Source organism: Ambystoma mexicanum, chromosome 1q (genome assembly GCF_040938575.1).
Source record: "Ambystoma mexicanum isolate Mex_15411 chromosome 1q, UKY_AmexF1_1, whole genome shotgun sequence".
NCBI lineage: Eukaryota > Metazoa > Chordata > Amphibia > Caudata > Ambystomatidae > Ambystoma > Ambystoma mexicanum.
The window spans coordinates 435,799,758-435,818,273 of NC_090922.1; the positions used below are offsets into that span (position 1 = coordinate 435,799,758).

At 45.3% G+C, this 18,516-nt stretch overlaps 1 protein-coding gene across 2 annotated transcripts in view; it reads left to right on the forward strand.

Annotated features, from left to right (window-relative positions):
• The window catches only part of TRADD (TNFRSF1A associated via death domain), a 264,029-nt gene that overhangs the window by 17,861 nt on the left and 227,652 nt on the right, over positions 1 to 18,516 (forward strand). For both annotated transcript variants that reach the window (XM_069639954.1, XM_069639962.1), the window contains exon 3: positions 179 to 323. In XM_069639954.1, coding sequence (XP_069496055.1) covers positions 179 to 323 — 145 coding nt within the window. The remainder of the gene's footprint in view (positions 1 to 178; positions 324 to 18,516) is intronic.

Below are 18,516 nucleotides of genomic sequence, written 5' to 3' on the forward strand. Positions count from 1 at the left end.
GGATGTTATCAACAGGTAGCTGTTGAATTTCTTTATCACTAATAGTGCTAGTACGTTTAAAAAATATTGCCATATTTTATATTGGACAGTATCAGTACCCCTGTGGGGTATGCAGACAAGGGCACACACATATTTCTGAAATCGGGAATAAGTTCGCAATGTATTGTATGTTTTGCAGGAGGTGGATGCCAGCTCAACCGTGTGGGTGGGAAGCGCATTTCTCTTTATCCAGTGTACTTCAGACAAGATTGATCTCTCCTGTTGTTACCAAAATGCCATGCAGAAGCCCAAAGTGTTCAGTGCCCTGAGGTTGGTGTTAACCGGTGAGTTATTGTATATATGCTTTATCCGGTGTATGGAAGGCATGGTATCAACAGTAAGACAGACACAAGTGACCACAGTTCAAGGGTGTTTATTGAACTTTCACAGTAGTGAGATAAACGCCTATCTAAACCTAAATCTACAGATGGGAGCAAACTACGACCATCAAATAATAATGATGCAGTCCTAGTGGAGTCTTGTCAAATCACAAGGGCCTATACTAAAAGAAAACTATTGCCAAACCTCACAACTAATGTACAAATAATGTGGGGGCATGTTCATAAAAAAGAAAGAAGTGTTCACAAAATAAGTCAGGATGTTCATGCCGTTGGCCTCCCTTGCCCACGTTTCCAGCATGGGACAAGGCGGTTCACTCAAGCAAAGCACACACTCTGGCTTCTGCGGCATGAGGATACAGTTCCATTTACGCAGTTCAAGACCTTTGGGTCCAAGTCTCTTTGATTCTCGCAAGTATCTTCACACAGAAGGCCTGCTACACAACACAACACGAAAACGTTATTTTCCTTTTTCCAGTATTCACTTTTTGAGTGTTCACCTTGGATCCCCCTCAGCCAAGCTCAGATCCCTTTACACAACAAAAGTTCAACATTGGAACCCCCTCTTACGGGCTCAGATCCCCTTCAAACTAATAATTCCTTCTCGGGTGCCTCACGGTTCACACCAGATCCCCCTCAGCCGGGCTCAGATCCCTTTCATTCACTTAATTAGTCTCCCTCAGCCGAGCTCGGACCAATTATGATGTACTTTAAACTGTCGAAGACTTTCGAATATGCACAGGGTTTACCTTGACCCGTTGCAGGACCACTTGGATCACATTATTCCTTTTACTCATACTCTGCATCAGTTGGATACCTAACAGAGACTTTTGAAGGAGCACCCACGTGGCGCTCGACCACTCTGTCTGTGTGTGGTATATTTTCTTGGCCTCCCAAAGTTCAATTGCAAAGTTCAAATCAAACTTCAAATTATCTCTGCGTCGCTCTTTGCAAACGCCTCACACACTGTTCTCTTTGTACAATGTTGCCTCTTGCAACCTTGGGTCAAAACATTAGCTGGTTTGGTATCGGTCTCTGCGACTCACCGGCTGTGCTGTCTTTCCCGACGCCACATTGTTGTAGGTGCCAAGTACAGTACCATGTTGGCAATCATTCCTCCTCGCCTTGGTTATCGACGCAGGAGAGCCCTGTGTACCTCCGACACATTATGTGCAGGTTTGATTAGCCTTAGTTCCTGGTCTTTGGTTTCGTACTTTCCAAGGCTCATGAATGTAACTGTCTTTAGAAGTCACGGGTACTTCCCTCCTTGCGACTCTCTCTGTTCCTGCCGTCTTACTCCTTGTACTAAACTGCTATCTTGGAACTGCTGTTTCCTCGTGTGGCTTGCCTAGCTCGGAGTATGCTTTCGCGCGCCGCCTTTTATCCGTGTTGGGAAGTGCGATGGAAGTCAGGTGTGTGTAATAATCCGTAAATGCCTGACCTTGCCTGTCCATGGTGTTGGGACATGTCAGGTATACGGCTCTGGTGTTAGTCTGTTGTCGCTCATGGGGAACTGTCTGTGAGACAGTGTTTATGTCGGAAAGGGGGGTAGGTTGAATTCCGAGGTATCCTACCTGGTAGGATGGGGAAAAGGTGTTATTCGGAAGAGGATACCGCGTCTCACCCTCTGGCGTCTCACTACAACTCCCCTAGGGCCCCTCATCCAGGTGATCCTCCCGCACTAGTCCACCCCCGGGAACTGGATCCAAAAGCGATGGCCGTGTCCTGGCCACTTAGATGACAGATCCCCGGGGACTAGTGGTGAGACACATTCAGGGTTCTCACACCGGGCAGGATACTACATCTATAGTTAACAGTTGAATAACACTTTTATGCCATTCTAACCCTTTTTGTATCCACTCATGTCTAAGCATGTGCAGGGAAAATGGCTCAAAAACATTTCTATTTTTGCAAATATTTTATCTTCTTGTTTGTGCATTTTGTACGGATATGGGTTTTCAGAAATAATTTCAACTCAATATACAAAGAAATACAGGAAATGGGATTGACAAATACTACCTCCTTGTCTCTGGAAACTCTCATGTCTGTGGTCGCTGGAAAAGTCTACGAAAGGTCTAATACTAGCCCAAAATCATGGTACCATTCTTAGTGTAAGGTTATTTCCAGTTAACATTTTAGGAAAACATTGATGTTGAATAATGTTCAATAAACTGCATCCACCTTTACTGTTTAACATCACTAGTCCTAATGCATAGACTAAATGAATTATGTCTTAATCTATAGCTATTGGGTTACACACACACACACACACACACACCCACACACACACACGCATTCTCAGAGTTTTAGAAAATGGTCACGTAAGAGATGAACATTCACATACAGTGAAAAATCCTTCCTAGTGGGCTGTGCTTGCCCTTACTGGCATACATGCATGTAAAAAAATGTTGTTGACACCAGCATTGTACTCTATGCTGTCTGGTGAAATAGTACTTTGCGTGAATATGTTTCATGTACCGTGATAGTTTACAAGACTGCACCCTCAATGACGATAAATAGACCATCTCAAATTAAATAAATACGTTCACCTATTCTCTGATCAAAGGATATAGGCATGGAGTATCCTTTTTGTATACTCTTCCAGGTAGTTGTATACTATAATCATTTCCCTTTTTGGTTACCTTTTCCACTGTCTATGCTCCTCCCCGCCTGAACACATACTCATTAATACTTGGCGTCCTGCACCTCTGTGGCATGTTTTGTGGCAAGTCTTGTGGGTTTGTTTTAGTTATTCTATAACTAACACCCAAGACCTACTTGCTTTTTGGTGCTAGGTAAGTACGAAGTGTTACTTTTAAGACTGCTGTAGGTGCAGCTCAGCAGACTTGTAGCAGATTTGTGAGGTACATGAGAGGAGTTTTATATGCTAATGCAAAGCAACATTACATTGAAGACAGTTTCTGGGCTGATGCAGCAGGTAAATCAGAAAAACATGAGTGATGAATGGAACACCAAGGATTGTAATGTAAGACTGGAATAGGTGGGTGTTGATGAGTGTAGAGGGCGAGGAGTATTTGTAGGTGTATTTTATTTTCAGGCTGTGCTGTTGAGACTCTTATACTTATGACATATAATGTTAAAAAATGTACTGGGTGCCGGCGAGAAGGCTCCTTAGCTGCGTTCATACTCTTTGGTTTTTTCCTTAGTTGTAAGGTAATGTGTCCTCTAGCGGTTTGCGCATTCTAGAGGGAATACATTTTAAGGTCTTTGACAACCACATAGTGTTTTGTTGTAGTCTGAGCAAGAGTTTACTAGAGGGCCAATTACTGTAGAGTGGTTCTCCATGGAAATAGTGTACTATTTACAAAATAGTTTTAGATGCTAGAAGGCCCATTTTCTTTCGAACACTTTTTAAAATTTGGTTTTCCATGGATAAACACAGAACATTAAGCCGAAATAAATATTCTTCCCTCCTGACCTCGCTTTCCCACCTTTCTCTACCCAACCCCCCTCACTTAACCTCCCTTGTCTGACATGAGTTTACTATGACCTATAACACTTCATCACAACAGCCTATCTGAGTATAAGAGCAAGAGAATCAATGAAGAGCAATCAAATTGAGTGCCCTTACAAAATTGACCGAACAAGCAAGACTCCTATAATTGTCTTTCATTTACAGTAATAAGGGTTCCCAAAATCCCAGGAAGGGTGTTTCAGTGGAATTTCTAGGTTCAGAATTATTTTTCTTTATCTGATTTCTAAGCAGAAACTTTTACATTTTTCAACAAACCCCTACATAATCTCACGTGTCCTTTTGTCCACAGTTTCTCCTGCATTGGTATGATCTATAGGTTGCAATATGATGCATCCTGTCTGCTAATATGTATTGCCTCCCATATGGCCTCAAGTGGTGTGCCAAGCTTGTTCCACCTTTTCAGTTGGGCACTCCCTATCCTTTAACTTTGCATCTAAGCTAGAAATTCACCCATTTGAGGCATCTACTCTCTGAAATTCTCACAATCACCAGGTAAACGCTGATTGAACTCACGTAGTGGTGTAGAAGTTTCTCTTTCCCAATGGTTCTTCTGGTAGCTGGAGCAGGGTTGAAGAAGTGGCGTGCCTCCCCCAAGGCACTAAGAGGCCAATGCTCTGAGCAACCTGCGGGCGGCACCCTCGGGGAAACCCTCTGGGGAACAAAACCCGGAAGACAGGATGCTGCTGGTGTAATCCATTAACGTAGAAGCAATGGATGAAGTCTGTACAGCGTCCTCTCAATGCCGCAGAGGTCCGATGGAAGCTGGAGGTAGATGGATTAGTTATCGGTCCGGATGCAGTTGGCGTACAATGCCAAGGACCAGATTGCAGGGCTGTAGCGTGAACGGACAGGACTTGAACTGCTGCAAGAGGAGGTGCCGCAGGGAAAGACGAATCCCGCGGTTTCGGATTGTGAACCGCGGAAGAAGGGGAATGGAGAAAGGGAGCCAAACGGGAATGGGAGGCAGCGAGGTGAAAGGCTGCCTAGGGGACTGACCGCAAGAAGGAAAACAGGAGAATAGAGAAAAAGGACAGAAGTCCGAAGGAAAGAAAAGGAGAAAGAAAACACTTTACGGGCTAGATAAACAAATGTAGCAAGAAAGTAAGCAGAGCAAAGTAGCGACGCACCTACCCATTCCTCTGCAAGCCCAATATAGGCTTGGGAAGGTGTTCGTCGCCATCTTGGGGAGGGCTAGACCAGTACTTCGGTCTCACGCAAAGGGAACCAAATAGGCACCAGCTTGGTTTATGCCTAAAATAGCTGGGATGGTGCTTCTTCCATTGGATCCATAGAGACCTTTGGGGTCTCCTAACAGAAACATCACTTCCCATGGAGTTAGGTATCCAAAGGCCTCTTGGATACTTTGGTGATCATACTTGTGGAAAAGTCTTCATATGCATAATTTGACGTGAACACTAATGTGAATGTCATTAGCCCCTGAATCCTAAACACTTCATCCCATGTGTCCAAGGTCTAGTTTGTAACAGGGTTTAGATAAAGGTTAGGGGCATGCACGTTTCTAGGTAGCTAAGGTTGGCTTTCTGTGCACCTACCTTGTACAGATTGTTCAATAAATAAAAAGTGTTTCTCTGATTGCTCTCCCACCCACTCCGCAGGAATTTTCACCAGAGCTGCTATGTTATGTTATGTTCTAAAAATGTATAAAGTGCATGGTCACCCAGAGGTATCATGGTGCTGGGGAGGAAGGTATAAGATCGACAAGCCCATCTAACAACAATCAGCTGGTCATCTATGTAATGGCAATACAAATGAATGCTGGCTATGCCTCCCATTGTTTTAGGTGCAAATCATAACTGCCTCTTGGCTCCGGGAGCCTTCCCGCCGCATGTAAACCTTAAGATCATGGTATATCATTCCCCTGGGCAAGGGATTGGAACTGATTTGAAAAAGATCAGTCAAGGTAGGATTTTTAAAACATTTTTATTCAAGTTTTTATTATCATTTTTCGCAATACAAGATGAGCAGAAGAAAACACCTCATCGAAACATAAAATAAAGTCAAGCAATTGCAGCTCCCATCTTCTCCCTGGCTCCCCCACACCACCCTCCCACCACCCTCCTAGTACAGGCAAAAGAAACCTCCTGACCAATGTTAAAATCCACAAACAACATGTGCAATGCAGAACAAAAGAGAAGAAATATAGCCCTTCAGCAAGGCAACCAACATCCCCCAAGCAACACCACCCGTTACCAACTTCTGAGTCCCACGCTTATTACAGATGGGCCGAAACCATTTGCGGGCTACTCCATTCCACCCACACAGCCCTCCTTTCCCAACAACAAAGAACCGCAAAAGGACATAAACCTGGTACGGAATTCACTCCCTTCCGTCTGCATCCCCACACTTTGATATGAATGGCTCCCGTTATCCTTTTCATTACATAAATATTTTTAGCTATGTTAACCCACTCCATTTTCCTGAGCACGCCCTAGCCACCAACAGTAAACAGTGCACCATGTGGAATGAACCCCGATAATCCCCTTCAATCTCCAAGCCGAACAGCACAAGTAGCGGCGTTCATTCCAGAGACACCCCAGCCATCTCCTTTATCCATCCAAGCACTTCATCCCAAAAAACCTGCGCCCTCACACCCCCACCACATATGCCAATAATCCGCTCACACTCCACAATCACGCCATCAAAGTAGACTCGCCCTGCCAACATTTTAGAAAGGCGTACTGTCTCATACTACCACTGATGCAATAATGTAATGGCATAGAGTTTATACTGGCAGGCAGTCGACACCTTAAATGTCCTGCAACACAGTTTGTACCATACAGCCCAATCTAATGCTAGGACCAGTTCTCTTTCCCACGTACTCCAAAGCCTATCCGTGTTCCCCTTACCTGCTTCAACCAGGGTACCATACAGCAGGGAGATCAAGCCCTTTATCTCTGAGTCGAGGACTGTCTCTTTCGGAGTGAGATCCTGCTGCACTCGCCCCTCCAGACTTCAGCCATAATTGCCCCCTTCAGTTGCAGATATGAGAACACAGACAAGTTCCCTATTCCCATGGTCTTCTCCAGTTCCGATGTAGGGATAAACCGCCCATTCCTCCATAACTATTCAACCCTCGTCAAGCCTGCATAAGCCAACTTGAAACCTCTCCAAATTCAGGATACGTCCCTCACCATTGGGGCTCACAAGTGACTCAACAGGGAGGTCCAAGTCGTAACACCCACTATCTCGAGTACCTTCCACCAGATATTCCAAATCACTCCCAGTATAGGATGATTCCTTATCCGTCTCGGAATCCGGTCCCTCAGGGCTCACAACCATTACCCCACTGTTACTGTTTGAAGGTGATCATTGTCCAACCCAACCCACTGAAGCTCCACCTGTTCCCTCAGATGCAGTGTTCCCTCAGATGCAGTGCCATGACCCGAAGCTGAGTTGCCTTATAATACAAATACAGGCCAGGAAAACCCACACCACCACTCTCTTTCAGTAGCACCAAAATATCATAGGCCACCTGTGATTTTTCCATTGCCATAAAAACTTTAAAAGATGTCACTTCACGTTTCTAAACACAGAGTTGGGAACCCCAGTGGGGCACATCTGGAATAGATGCAACAGTCTGGAGAGAAAGTTCATCTTTATGGCATTAAGACACCCCATCCATGATACGGTAAATCTATCCCACTTCACCATGCCATTAGACAATCTGTGCAACAAGGGAGGATAGTTAGCCTCATACAACCCCTATATCCCTCGAGACAAGTACCCCAGGTAGCGCAATTGGTCCTCTCACCTCCATCCTCAAATGATCCAATCCCTGTGTCGGGGGGGATTCTGCCGGGGTCGGCCGGGCCGTCCGCAGACCTCCGGGCAGGGAGGCCCCAACTCCTCCCGTGTATATCTCGGATCGAGACAGAGTATGAGGCACACACAAGGAGCAAGGCAACTTCTGTCGTTTATTATGCAAACGGCAGGGATGGGTCAAGGAGCGCACGCGTTCGTCCTGACACACACACAATAGTGGGGCTCGCAGGCCCTTTTTACTACATTATGACGCGCTACTTGCGTCATTCCAAAAAGTTACCAAAAGAACCTATCGCCACTCTTGATTGGTTGCTCGAGTGGTGGGGTTAGTATAGTACGCCTATAGAGAATGATATTAGTGGTTAAGGTGTAGTCAGGTGGTATATCTGGGTTGTCCCTACAATTAGATACATAAGAATTGTTACATGAAGACCCCTGAGGATTGGCTAACGTTACTGACGTCTGAGATAAGAACCTCATGTTCTGATTGGTGCATCCGTGAGCTCCCCAGCCTGGGACCACCGTTGTTCCCAGCACACGGTGCACCTGTGGTTGCAACAGTGTTTCAGTATGGGTACGTGCAGGCAATGTGAGGATTTATTCATAGGTGGGAGACTGACCGTTCCCACTGTAGCAGGTGTCCATTGAGCCTTTCAAGTGTGTCGGCCTGCGTCTCGTAGCGAGGTACCCAGACGCCTTTTCTCTCCTGGGTTTTGGCATCTCGTCAGGTTCGGCTTGGTCACGTGGGGAGGGACCGTGTTTGAGGCATAATTCTGCACAATTAATATTGTTTTTCCACTGTATGTCTGGTTTAATTTGCAGATATGATTTTAACATTGGTACGTGGAGTGCGAGGTTGCAACATCGTGCCTTTGAAGATTTGTTTCTTGACTGTGGGTTTGCAACAGTACGACCTTGGCTAGTTGCTCCACTGGGTTCTTTCTGCAGGCTCAGCAACCTGACTTTTGCTTTGTTAATGTCCACGGGAACTCTTGCTTGAGGCCTACTTGGGCCTGGTGCACGAGTAATCCATTTAGTGCATGGATGCTTTAGGTTATAGTGGCATACAGTTTCATGGCCAGTATCGTGTTTCCATTATATCTCTCATGATGGTAACGGGTTTCAAGAGAAGCGTGAGCAAGCGTTATAAATGAGCTCATGGTGCGTCTTGCGTTTCTGCATTCTGAAAGCCTATGTAAAAATAATAAAGATGCACGTCCGTGAATAAGCCTGTCGCCTACGTCAGAGCACTGAGTATGTTCTTCGTGTAGATTGGTGTGGAAATGTTCAGCGTGTATAATAGTTCAGCGGTGCTTCCCGTTATCTAGGTCGTCATGGCATCTCTAACGATGTGTAGATTTCAGTCTAGTTGGTCCGTGCCGCAGGTGTCGGCATGGCCAGTGCGGGCTGTTGGGCAGGCAGATGGACACATCCGTATGTTTCTGTACCAGGGTATTTGGTCATCTGGTAAATGGGCAAACTCTTCTCGTGGCGGGTGTCTGGGCCGCGACCCTCTAGGCCAAGCGCGAGAGGTGAAGGACGGGAGTCTGGTTTTCCATTCTCCCACTTCAGTCCCCCCTCTGGTCGACTTGTCGACCACAAACATATCCTTCTCGTTATCTCCTCTTACTCTCCATATCTTGGTTATCCCTCCGAGATGTCCATAATGGTTTACGTGATCTTCAAATGACCAATACATGTATTCGCATGTTCCTCCAGGAGTACAGTACACCCATCTTCCTATGTAGCTCCTAGGGTTCCTTGGGTTCTCGATCTTCACTGATGGTGGGTCTAGATGATTGGCGATGATTTGGGTGCGCAACTTCTCCCTTTCGTGTATTATCACACCTGTGTGCTGGCCGTCATCTGCTGGCATCAAGGGGTGCATTCCCACCATTTCCAGCAACTCATCAGTTGAGCGCGCCTTCCGGGCTTTCCAAAATCTAATTATTATCAGTGCAGCTCCAGCCAAAATAGCACATCCCACTATTATTTTCAGTCCATCTGACAGCCAAGATGGCATCCATGACCATAATAGTGAAAACCAGCTTTTATCCTTGTTTACGCCGTTACTTTCGTCCATCATTTTGGAGTGCATCTGGGCCAATTGTGAAACTGCTTCTGTTAGTGTACCATTGTCGGCATCGTTGGCAGGTATGAACGTGCAGCATGATTGTCCTATCTTTGCACAAACTCCTCCTTCCATTGCTGTGAGAAGGTCCAATACATATCTGTTCTGTAGTGCTACCATCCTTACAGCTCGCAGCTCCTCTTTAATTGCGTTAAACCCATTTACTGTCGAATTTATGGTCATCATTAGTTCCCATCTGGTTATTTGCAGCCATTTTGCGTTTGCGTATGCCTGCAGTCCCGGATGTATTATTGAGGAGAAGAACATTGCTGCTCTGCTGAATAGTCTGTGTTCTGGCGGTATTGATGTTAGTTCCGTTTCCGACCTTCCCCACAGATAATTTCCTGTTAATGGCTCTCCTTGTCTTTTTCTCCTGTTTAGGACAGTATCATTGCTGTTGGTCCTGTTTTCTTGCTCCTTCTGGAGTGGTGCAGATCTCTTTCTTCTCCTGTCTCCCTCATCCATTTTCGGAAATTTCGCCACATCGACATGCTTCTTAGGTACCACTAGTGATGGTACATTGACGTGTACCATTGTGCACACACCACTCCACAGGGGAGGCAGTGTATGATATGCCTTTTCTCCGCAGGCCCAATAATGGTCCATTATTACTGCTGTTCCCGCTCCCCCCTCAGGTAACTCCATCACACTTGCACAATTGGTGTTATATCCCACGTCCACCTCTCCTTTATGCTGGTAACATACTTTGGGCGCAGTCAATGGTAATATAGTTATCGGGTCTTCATCTTCTTCTACCCACGTGAGCATTGGTACGTACTTGATCCATGTCGTCCAACATCGATGATTGTGTGTCTCGATGGTTGAGATAGTTTCTTTTGTTACCATGTTGCTGCCAACCACTCCTATCTCCCAGCTGGTACCCAGGAACACCTTTCCTGTTATCGTCAGTAATGGCCTCTCCCAGCATCCTTGTTTACCCGGAACTTCCGTGGCGTACCAATCACATGGTAGATACTGCAGTGTTACCTTCTTTGTTTCTCCTTTTTCAGGGCCACTTGTTATGTATCTGAATGCTTCAGCATGTAAACTGGTCTTGTGATAACTCAGATAGGTCTTGAGGAAGTTGTTTTCATATGGGTATGAGTCTCGTGTTTTCCATGTCATGTGCACTACTGTTCCTTGGAATCTTCCTTTCGTTTGGAACAGGGCCAAATATATTATGCACTGTGCTGTTTTTTCATCTATTTCTGTGGCAACAAATGTTCGTGAAGCGCTCATGGCGTATGGTATTAATGAGCAAACGTAACAGCTATCCTCAGTTGTCTGCTTACCAATGCGGGTCATGTGCTGGTACCATATGTTGTTTGTGACGTGTGCTGAATCTTGTACATAATTATCAATACCTTTATTGTCTGAGTATGTGCTGCGTTTAACTTTATTTCGCTTTTGTTCATTGTTACTGTTACCACCTGACGTAACACCTGTTGCAGCAGGGAGGTGGGGTACATTAGGTTTGGGTGCAGCAAAAAAACTCATAGCATAGCTGTACTGCCATACAGAGGCAGCCAAAACTCCGGTGATCATAAAAATCCCTATTATTTTTATTACATATGCTAATCTCACCGACATTTTTGCTCTTACCTTGCTGCAGTCCTGGCAGCGTATTCTTGCGACGTTAAAGTTGCCCGCCTAAAAATTCTCAAAAAGTGCTTGTTATTAAATGTTAGTTTTGTTTCATTAAGCTCTCCCTATCAAATAGTCATTCAGTGCCCAGGTGAAGAGTTGCTCCCACGCTACTCTAAGTGATCGGTCTCTCAAGACCGGCAAGTATGGGCGGAGGTGGGGCATGTAATTTTCTATGGCCAGGAGGAAGGCCGTGTAGTATACACGTACCCTTTTCTTTTTTAAGTATGTTGGCCTTTTTATTTCGTATACAAATTGGTGTGACAATTCTTCTGGGTAACTATCGTCTGGCAGCACCATCTACGCCTGCACACTGAATTTGTTAGATAACTTTTCTTAACAATACAATATTACGCAGCTCCTGTATGTGCGAGAGAAAAAGAGAACATTCACGTGTTTACATGTGTATTGGTGCAAGCGAAGTCCTTAGTTTTTATTACAATTGTATTTAGTAGTCAATGGGGGGGGGGTTTGCTCAGATGGCGGGAGCAGTTTTACTCTTTGAACGTGTGACCATGGGGTGGGCAGTGTGGGGATCACCCCCTTCTTCGTCCGTTATTCTCTCCGAGGGGACAATTGGGTCGTTGTCTGTGGTTGTGTTTTCTTCCGCTGCCGGGGATGTTGTTGGCGTTTTTCCAATGGACCTGTCGTTGGCGCTGGGGCGGGTCTGCAGTTTGTAGATTTTTACATCATGCAGGTGGTTCCACGCACGCTTATCCTTTAGTTTTACTGCTCTTGTTGATACGTCCTCTACTAAATGGGGGCCAGTGAACCTCTGCTGGTTCCACCTTCTATTAAAATTTCGAAGTAGTACGTGGTCACCTTTGGCAAGTTGGCACAAGTTCTCCTTTCCCAATTCTGTATTTTCTTCTATTTCTTGGTTGCTGGTGGACCCGCCCCGTGTGCGCTCGAGCTGTTGAGACACAAACACAACGCTAGTAATCAAAGAAGACACATATTGATACATTTCATCACCTAACACATTCGCAGAACTTTCTTGGTCGGTGAATGCCCTTGACGTTGGTGTTAGGGGAAGGCGCATTTGGCGTCCAGTAACCACCTCGTGTGGGGTGAGGTGGTGGTCGGACCCTGGCCTGTTTCTAAGTTCGAACAGTGCTAACGGAAGGCAATACAACCAACTTTTCTTTGTTGTTTGCTGTATTTTAGCAATTGCCTCCTTCAATAGGCCATTCAGGCGTTCACATACACCATTGGCCTGTGGGTGGTACGCACATGCAAATTTGTGTTTAATGTTCAGTAGGGATGTGATATGCTGGAACATTTCATTTGCGAAATGGGGTCCGTTGTCTGATCTTAACACCTCGCACACTCCCCACCTGGGGAATACCTCCCTTACTATAAATTTGGCTGCTCTAAACGCATCAGGGTGTGAACAGGGCCCTGCTTCGATCCACCTAGAAAATGGGCATACTACTACTATCATGTATCTATTGCCTTGACAAATGTTGATCATATCAACATAGTCAATGTGGAGGTGCCGAAAAGGTCCTTCTGGTCGGGGTATGGTACCTCTTATCACCTTTAAAGTATGACCGGCCGTGAACTGTTGACATGTAAGGCAATTGCTGATAAAATTTGACACATGGGATGTTAACTCGGGACAGAACCAATCTTCTCTAATTCGTGCTGCTATTATTTCTTTGCCTGTATGGGCAGGGTGATGTAATTGGTTCAAGGCGGTATTTAACAACGCCAATGGTATTACAACTTTCCCAGTGCCACCCTGGCGCCATAGTGCGTCGGTTGGTGACATTGTGCATCCTCTTTTCACCCATACTTCTTTTTCGGCCATTGGTGCAGCCGCTTGTAACTCCATAATCTGGGTGGCTGGGAGATGGGTGTACCCTTCTTTTATTAACATCTCCCTCGCTATTCCCCTCCCTCTCCCTCTCTGTGAGTCTGTGGGGTTCCATATCTCACCAAAATATGCAGCATATTTTGCATGTGCGTCTGCTGCTGCATTTCCTTTTGATATATAGTCTTCTCCATTGGTGTGTGCTGTGCATTTTACTAGGGCTAGTTCTTGGGGATCGTTTATTACTTCAATTAGTTCAGCCAACAAGAGGGCATGTTGTACTGGAGTGCCGTCAGCTCTCCTAAACCCTCTTCTTCTCCACTTTGATAGCCCTGAGTGGACAGTGGATGTAACATATGCACTGTCGGAATATATAGTAACTTTTTTATTAAAACTTTCCTTTAGTGCCAATATGAGTGCAACCAGTTCCGCCGCTTGAGCAGAGTAATGCTGTGGTAATTGTACACACTTAATAGCCACACACACTGGCGCTTCCATCATTTGTACTACTGCTGCCCCAGTCCTCCTTATCCCGTCTCCTTGATCAATAGTTGATGACCCATCAATAAACAAAAGCTCACCTCCCTCTAGTGCGTTTTCTTCAACTTTCCTAGTACATGAGTACATCTCAGTTACTTGGGTGCAGTCGTGGGCGTAATCTCCCTCTTCAATTACTTCTGCTAGGAACCTTGCAGGGTTAACCGTGCTACATCTAACAATTGCCAGTTCAGCTTTGGACAAAATAATCTCATAACCTGTTGCCCTCTGTGTCGTCAGTGTGGACTTAGGTTTATTCAATATCGCAAATAGTGCATGTTCTACAAATAGTGTAGTTGGACACCCCATAGTTATTGATGATGCTTTTTCTACTGCAAATGCAGCTGCAGCAAGACCTTGTTCGCAAGAGAATTGTCCTAACATTATTGGATCTAAGTGACCGCTGTAAAATGCTACTGGTTTATAGCCCATGCTAGTCTTTTGGGCCAATACTGCTTTCATTACTGCTGAGTCGCAATGTGAAAATATAAAAAATCGTCGCTCATAGTCTGGGGATGCTAGTACTGGAGCAGTTGATATTGCTTCTTTTAATTCATCAAATGCCTCCTTCATTTCCATAGTCCATCCCAACTTTTTCTCCCCTTTATTTGCTTCCTTCAAACCCTCAAGCAGGGGTCCTATGTAAGAGCTGTAATCAAATACCCATGCTCTACAGTAGTTGCACAGTCCCAGAAATTGCTGCAGTTCTCTTACAGTCTGTGGCACGGGAGTGCCTGATATTGCCTGTGCTCTTTGTGGTGCAATTCTTCTTCCATATTGTGATATCAGTTGGCCAATGTAAAGTACCTGTTCCTGACAGTATTGTATCTTTTCCATGTCTACCTTGTACCCCTTTTCAGCCAATATCGTCAACATTTTTAATGAGTCCTCTCTACATTTATCTTCATTTGTACTGCAAATTATTATGTCATCCACATACTGTAACACTGTGCTTTCCAACTCAACGTTACCCAAATCCATCTGTATTACCCTATTGAAAATTGAAGGTGATTCACAATATCCCTGTGGTAATCTGGTATGTTTCCACTTCCTATTTCGGTAAGTGAAGCTTGTCAAGTCTTGTGAGTCTGGGTGTAATGGTATTGAGAAAAAAGCATTTTTAAGGTCAATCACTGTAAACCGTGATGCTTCTGCTGGAATGCCACACAAAATTGTGGCCGGGTTTGCTGTTACTGGATACTCTGCTTCTACTATGTTGTTCAACGGTCTGAGGTCCTGTATGAACCGCCAAGACCCTCCTTTAGCCTTGCGCACCGGGTACACAGCTGTGTTGCATGGGGATTCTGAGGGGACCAATATGCCATTGTTTATAAGGGCTGTTATGGTTTCGTATATGCCCTCATCTGCCTCTCTTGACAATGGGTATTGTTTCACTCTTGGTAGTATGGCACCCTTTTTTAATTTTATCTTTACACCCCCTATGCTTTTAATGCATCCTACATCATAAGGGCTAATAGTCCATAATGATTTTGGCACCTTTGACATATCTTCTTTAAAAAATGGGACTGGTGTGCCAGCGGGTGCCTCAAGTGCCATTGCAATTTTCTGTGCCACTTGTTTGTGAGCCACTGTTAGCCACATTTCTACACTCATCATGAACACCATTTCATTTTCCTCCTTTTCTTCTGAAAACAACTCTTCATCTGACACCTGGGTCAGCCTACATCCTTCTGCTAGTGCTATCACCGCCCTCCATGCTCTCCCTTCTTTATCTTGGGCGTGCACAGCAACATAATCAGCTGTTGCAATAATGCTCTCAATGTCCACTGCAATGACCTTCCCTTCCAGTTCATTAGCTGGTGTTTCTGGTCGGAATAGATAGGCTGCTGGTCTCCTCCATATTTTCCCTCCTATCCCTGGCATCCATGCAAATGCCATGTCTGTTCCGTACTGGAATAGCTCGCCGTCTACCGGCTCCGCCCTGATCGCTATCTGTCCACAGTATGCTTGCAAAATCTGTCGTGCTGCAAGCATGTTAATCCCTGGAGTAGAGCAAATTATGCCATCCTCTGTAAAGGAGATCGTCATATTTAATCTGTTCATTATGTCCCTCCCCAGTATGTTTACTGGTGAGGCACTATAATACAAAAGTGGTACTGACAGATCGTAATCTCCAATAGATAGCCGAACGTTATCAGTAAATGGAACCAACCCTTTAGCCCCAGAAAACCCTTGTGTGTTCATGGCTTCGCCTGACATCTTAAACTTACCTTCCCTTATGCAAGACCGGGTCGCCCCGGTGTCAACAAGGAATGATAATTTTTTGTCACCTATCGTTACCTCTATGCGTGGCTCCTCCGCACTATTAGGTGTTACTGACAGGATGGGACACACCAAGGCCGTCTGTGGGCTGTCCTATTGGGGGTACAATGACTGGCCATTCCCTGTGTAAGGGTTGTGCCCCAACACCGTCACCCCACCCAATTGCGTTCGTTCAGGTTGTGGTGGTGGTTGTATTAACGCTGCACCAGTTACTTGTGGCAGGTATTGTTTTATTTGTTGTTGTGGTAGGGAATAGTGTTGGTCACTCCCTTGTGGTGACATCTGCTGTGGTTGTATGCCCTGCTGTTCTTGTGATGTCCTATGTTGTGCTTGTTCGTTCCATGCTGGTGTTCCTGGCCTGACCCTGCATGTACGTGACATGTGTCCTAATAGTCCGCAGCTCCAACACACGGGTGGTTCCCTGTTTTGCCATGGGAAGTTCCCTGTGTTGTCCTGGTATACTGGTTGCCCTGTCTGGTAATTATTTCTGAGTCCCCCAGCCTGTTGTTGGGTATTATATCCGTATCCTCTTCCCCTCATAAACCCTCCTCTCCCTCTATTATAATTATAATACCCAGCTCCTTGCATTGGGTACCCTCCTCCCATGTTCTGTGCGTGTGATTGCAGAGGCAGCACTTGCTCTATTACCTCTTGTGGAGGCGCTATTTGAGCTGGATTTTGTGCAGCCACTACTTGCGTTGGGCTTTGGGCCATTGGTGTTGGCGCAGTTATTAGTGCCCCTTCCATGGTATATTTAGTAAGTTTTTTCTGTACTAATTTGGCCTCTTCTGTTTTCCTGTCCTCTTCCTTTTGTTTCATTTTTCCTTGCCATGTTCTACAGTGATGTACTATAGTCAGTTGTATTTCCGGCCATGGTTTTGCTTCCATCCCCACTACTTTCTTTAATTGTCTCTGAACTCCTTCTGGGAGCCCTTGTACTAGTATATGATAAAATATGGCTGGTGTTTTGTCCCATTGTTCTCTAGTTTCCATGCGCCACTTCTCTTGAATATCCTGGATATAATCAACAGGATCCTCGTTCTCACCCATCTTACGGGAAGTAATGGCTCCTATGTCTGATGTGTCTGGGTACTGCACTCTTAGTGCCTGCCATAGCGCATGTCTGCAGTTTGCAAATGGTGCCCCATCATGCGATGTGTTTGTTATTGTTACCCCATGGAATCCCGCTCTTTTCCAAATGTCATCCGCTCTATCCCCTAATATTGATATTAACAGGCCCTTAACATCTCCCACTGCTAGTTTCTGTCCTGCGGTGTGTTTTTCCATTTCATATATCCATTTACCCGCACCTCCACTTAATGATGGGAGCCTACATTTTATGTTTTCCTTATCCGTATGTTTCCAAGGTACATATTGTGGTCTAACCCCTCCTCTCTCCAGCAGTGGCATTACATTCTGTCTTGTGTCATCCTTTATGCTCCATGATGTTAACTCTTCACACCCCTCCTCTTCCCCCATTCCTTTTACTACTTCAAATCCTTCCTTACTACCTCTTCTCCTACCTCCCTCTTCTTCCTTTCCCCTTTTTTCATCCTTTCCTGTGTTCAATATTGGCACGTCTGTTTGCCTGTCTTGCCTGCGACTAGGGAGGTCCCTAAGCCGACATGCATAAGGTGTAACTTCGTCCATGAAGGGTGCGAGCTTTATTCTGTGCAGAGAGCGTGCAGTTGTTGAACATGTGGGGTGTGGCGTTAGAGAGCGTGATGGTGATGTGGGTGGCGTGTGTTGGTTGGTGAGCGTCGGTGGCGTGTGTTCGTTAGTTTGTGTTTCTCCCATTCTTTTCACTTCCTCCTTACTTCTCTCCAGCTCCTCCCATCTTCTACTCACCCATGGCGAATCTATGTTTGTTCTAGTGAGGTATAGCTTATCTAAGCTTTCCCTTTCACTCTTCCTTCCATCCTCACTACAAAAATCATTCATAAATTGCGCCCCCCACTCTGCCTTTTTTCCTTTTATTGTTACAGTTTTTAAGTCTATTAGGTCTCCCTCTTCCTTTCCGTTGTTACCACCTGTTCCCCTTAGTGCTGACGTTGTTGCTACCTCTCTATTTTTATATACTTCTCCCCATCTTTCACTCTCCCTCTTACTCTCCTCTCTCTCCCCTTCACTCCTCTCCTCCATCTCCCTACTATTTTCCTCTCTTTTCCTTTTTAATTCCTCCATTACTTCGTTGCTCATCTGTTCCAATATCCTTTCATCCTCTCTCCTCCTTTCCCATTTCACCCTTTCTCTTTCTACTATACTCTCTATTACCTTCCCCTCTCCATATTTTTTAGCTGTCTCTGATATTATCCTCCTCCTCCATATTTCCATTTCCTTTTCATTTTCTTCTTCTTCCTTCTTCTTCTCTCTCATCACTACTCTTGATACCCTTTCTGCTGCTGCTTTTACCCTTACAGCTTCCCTCTTTCTCTCCTCACTTTGCTCC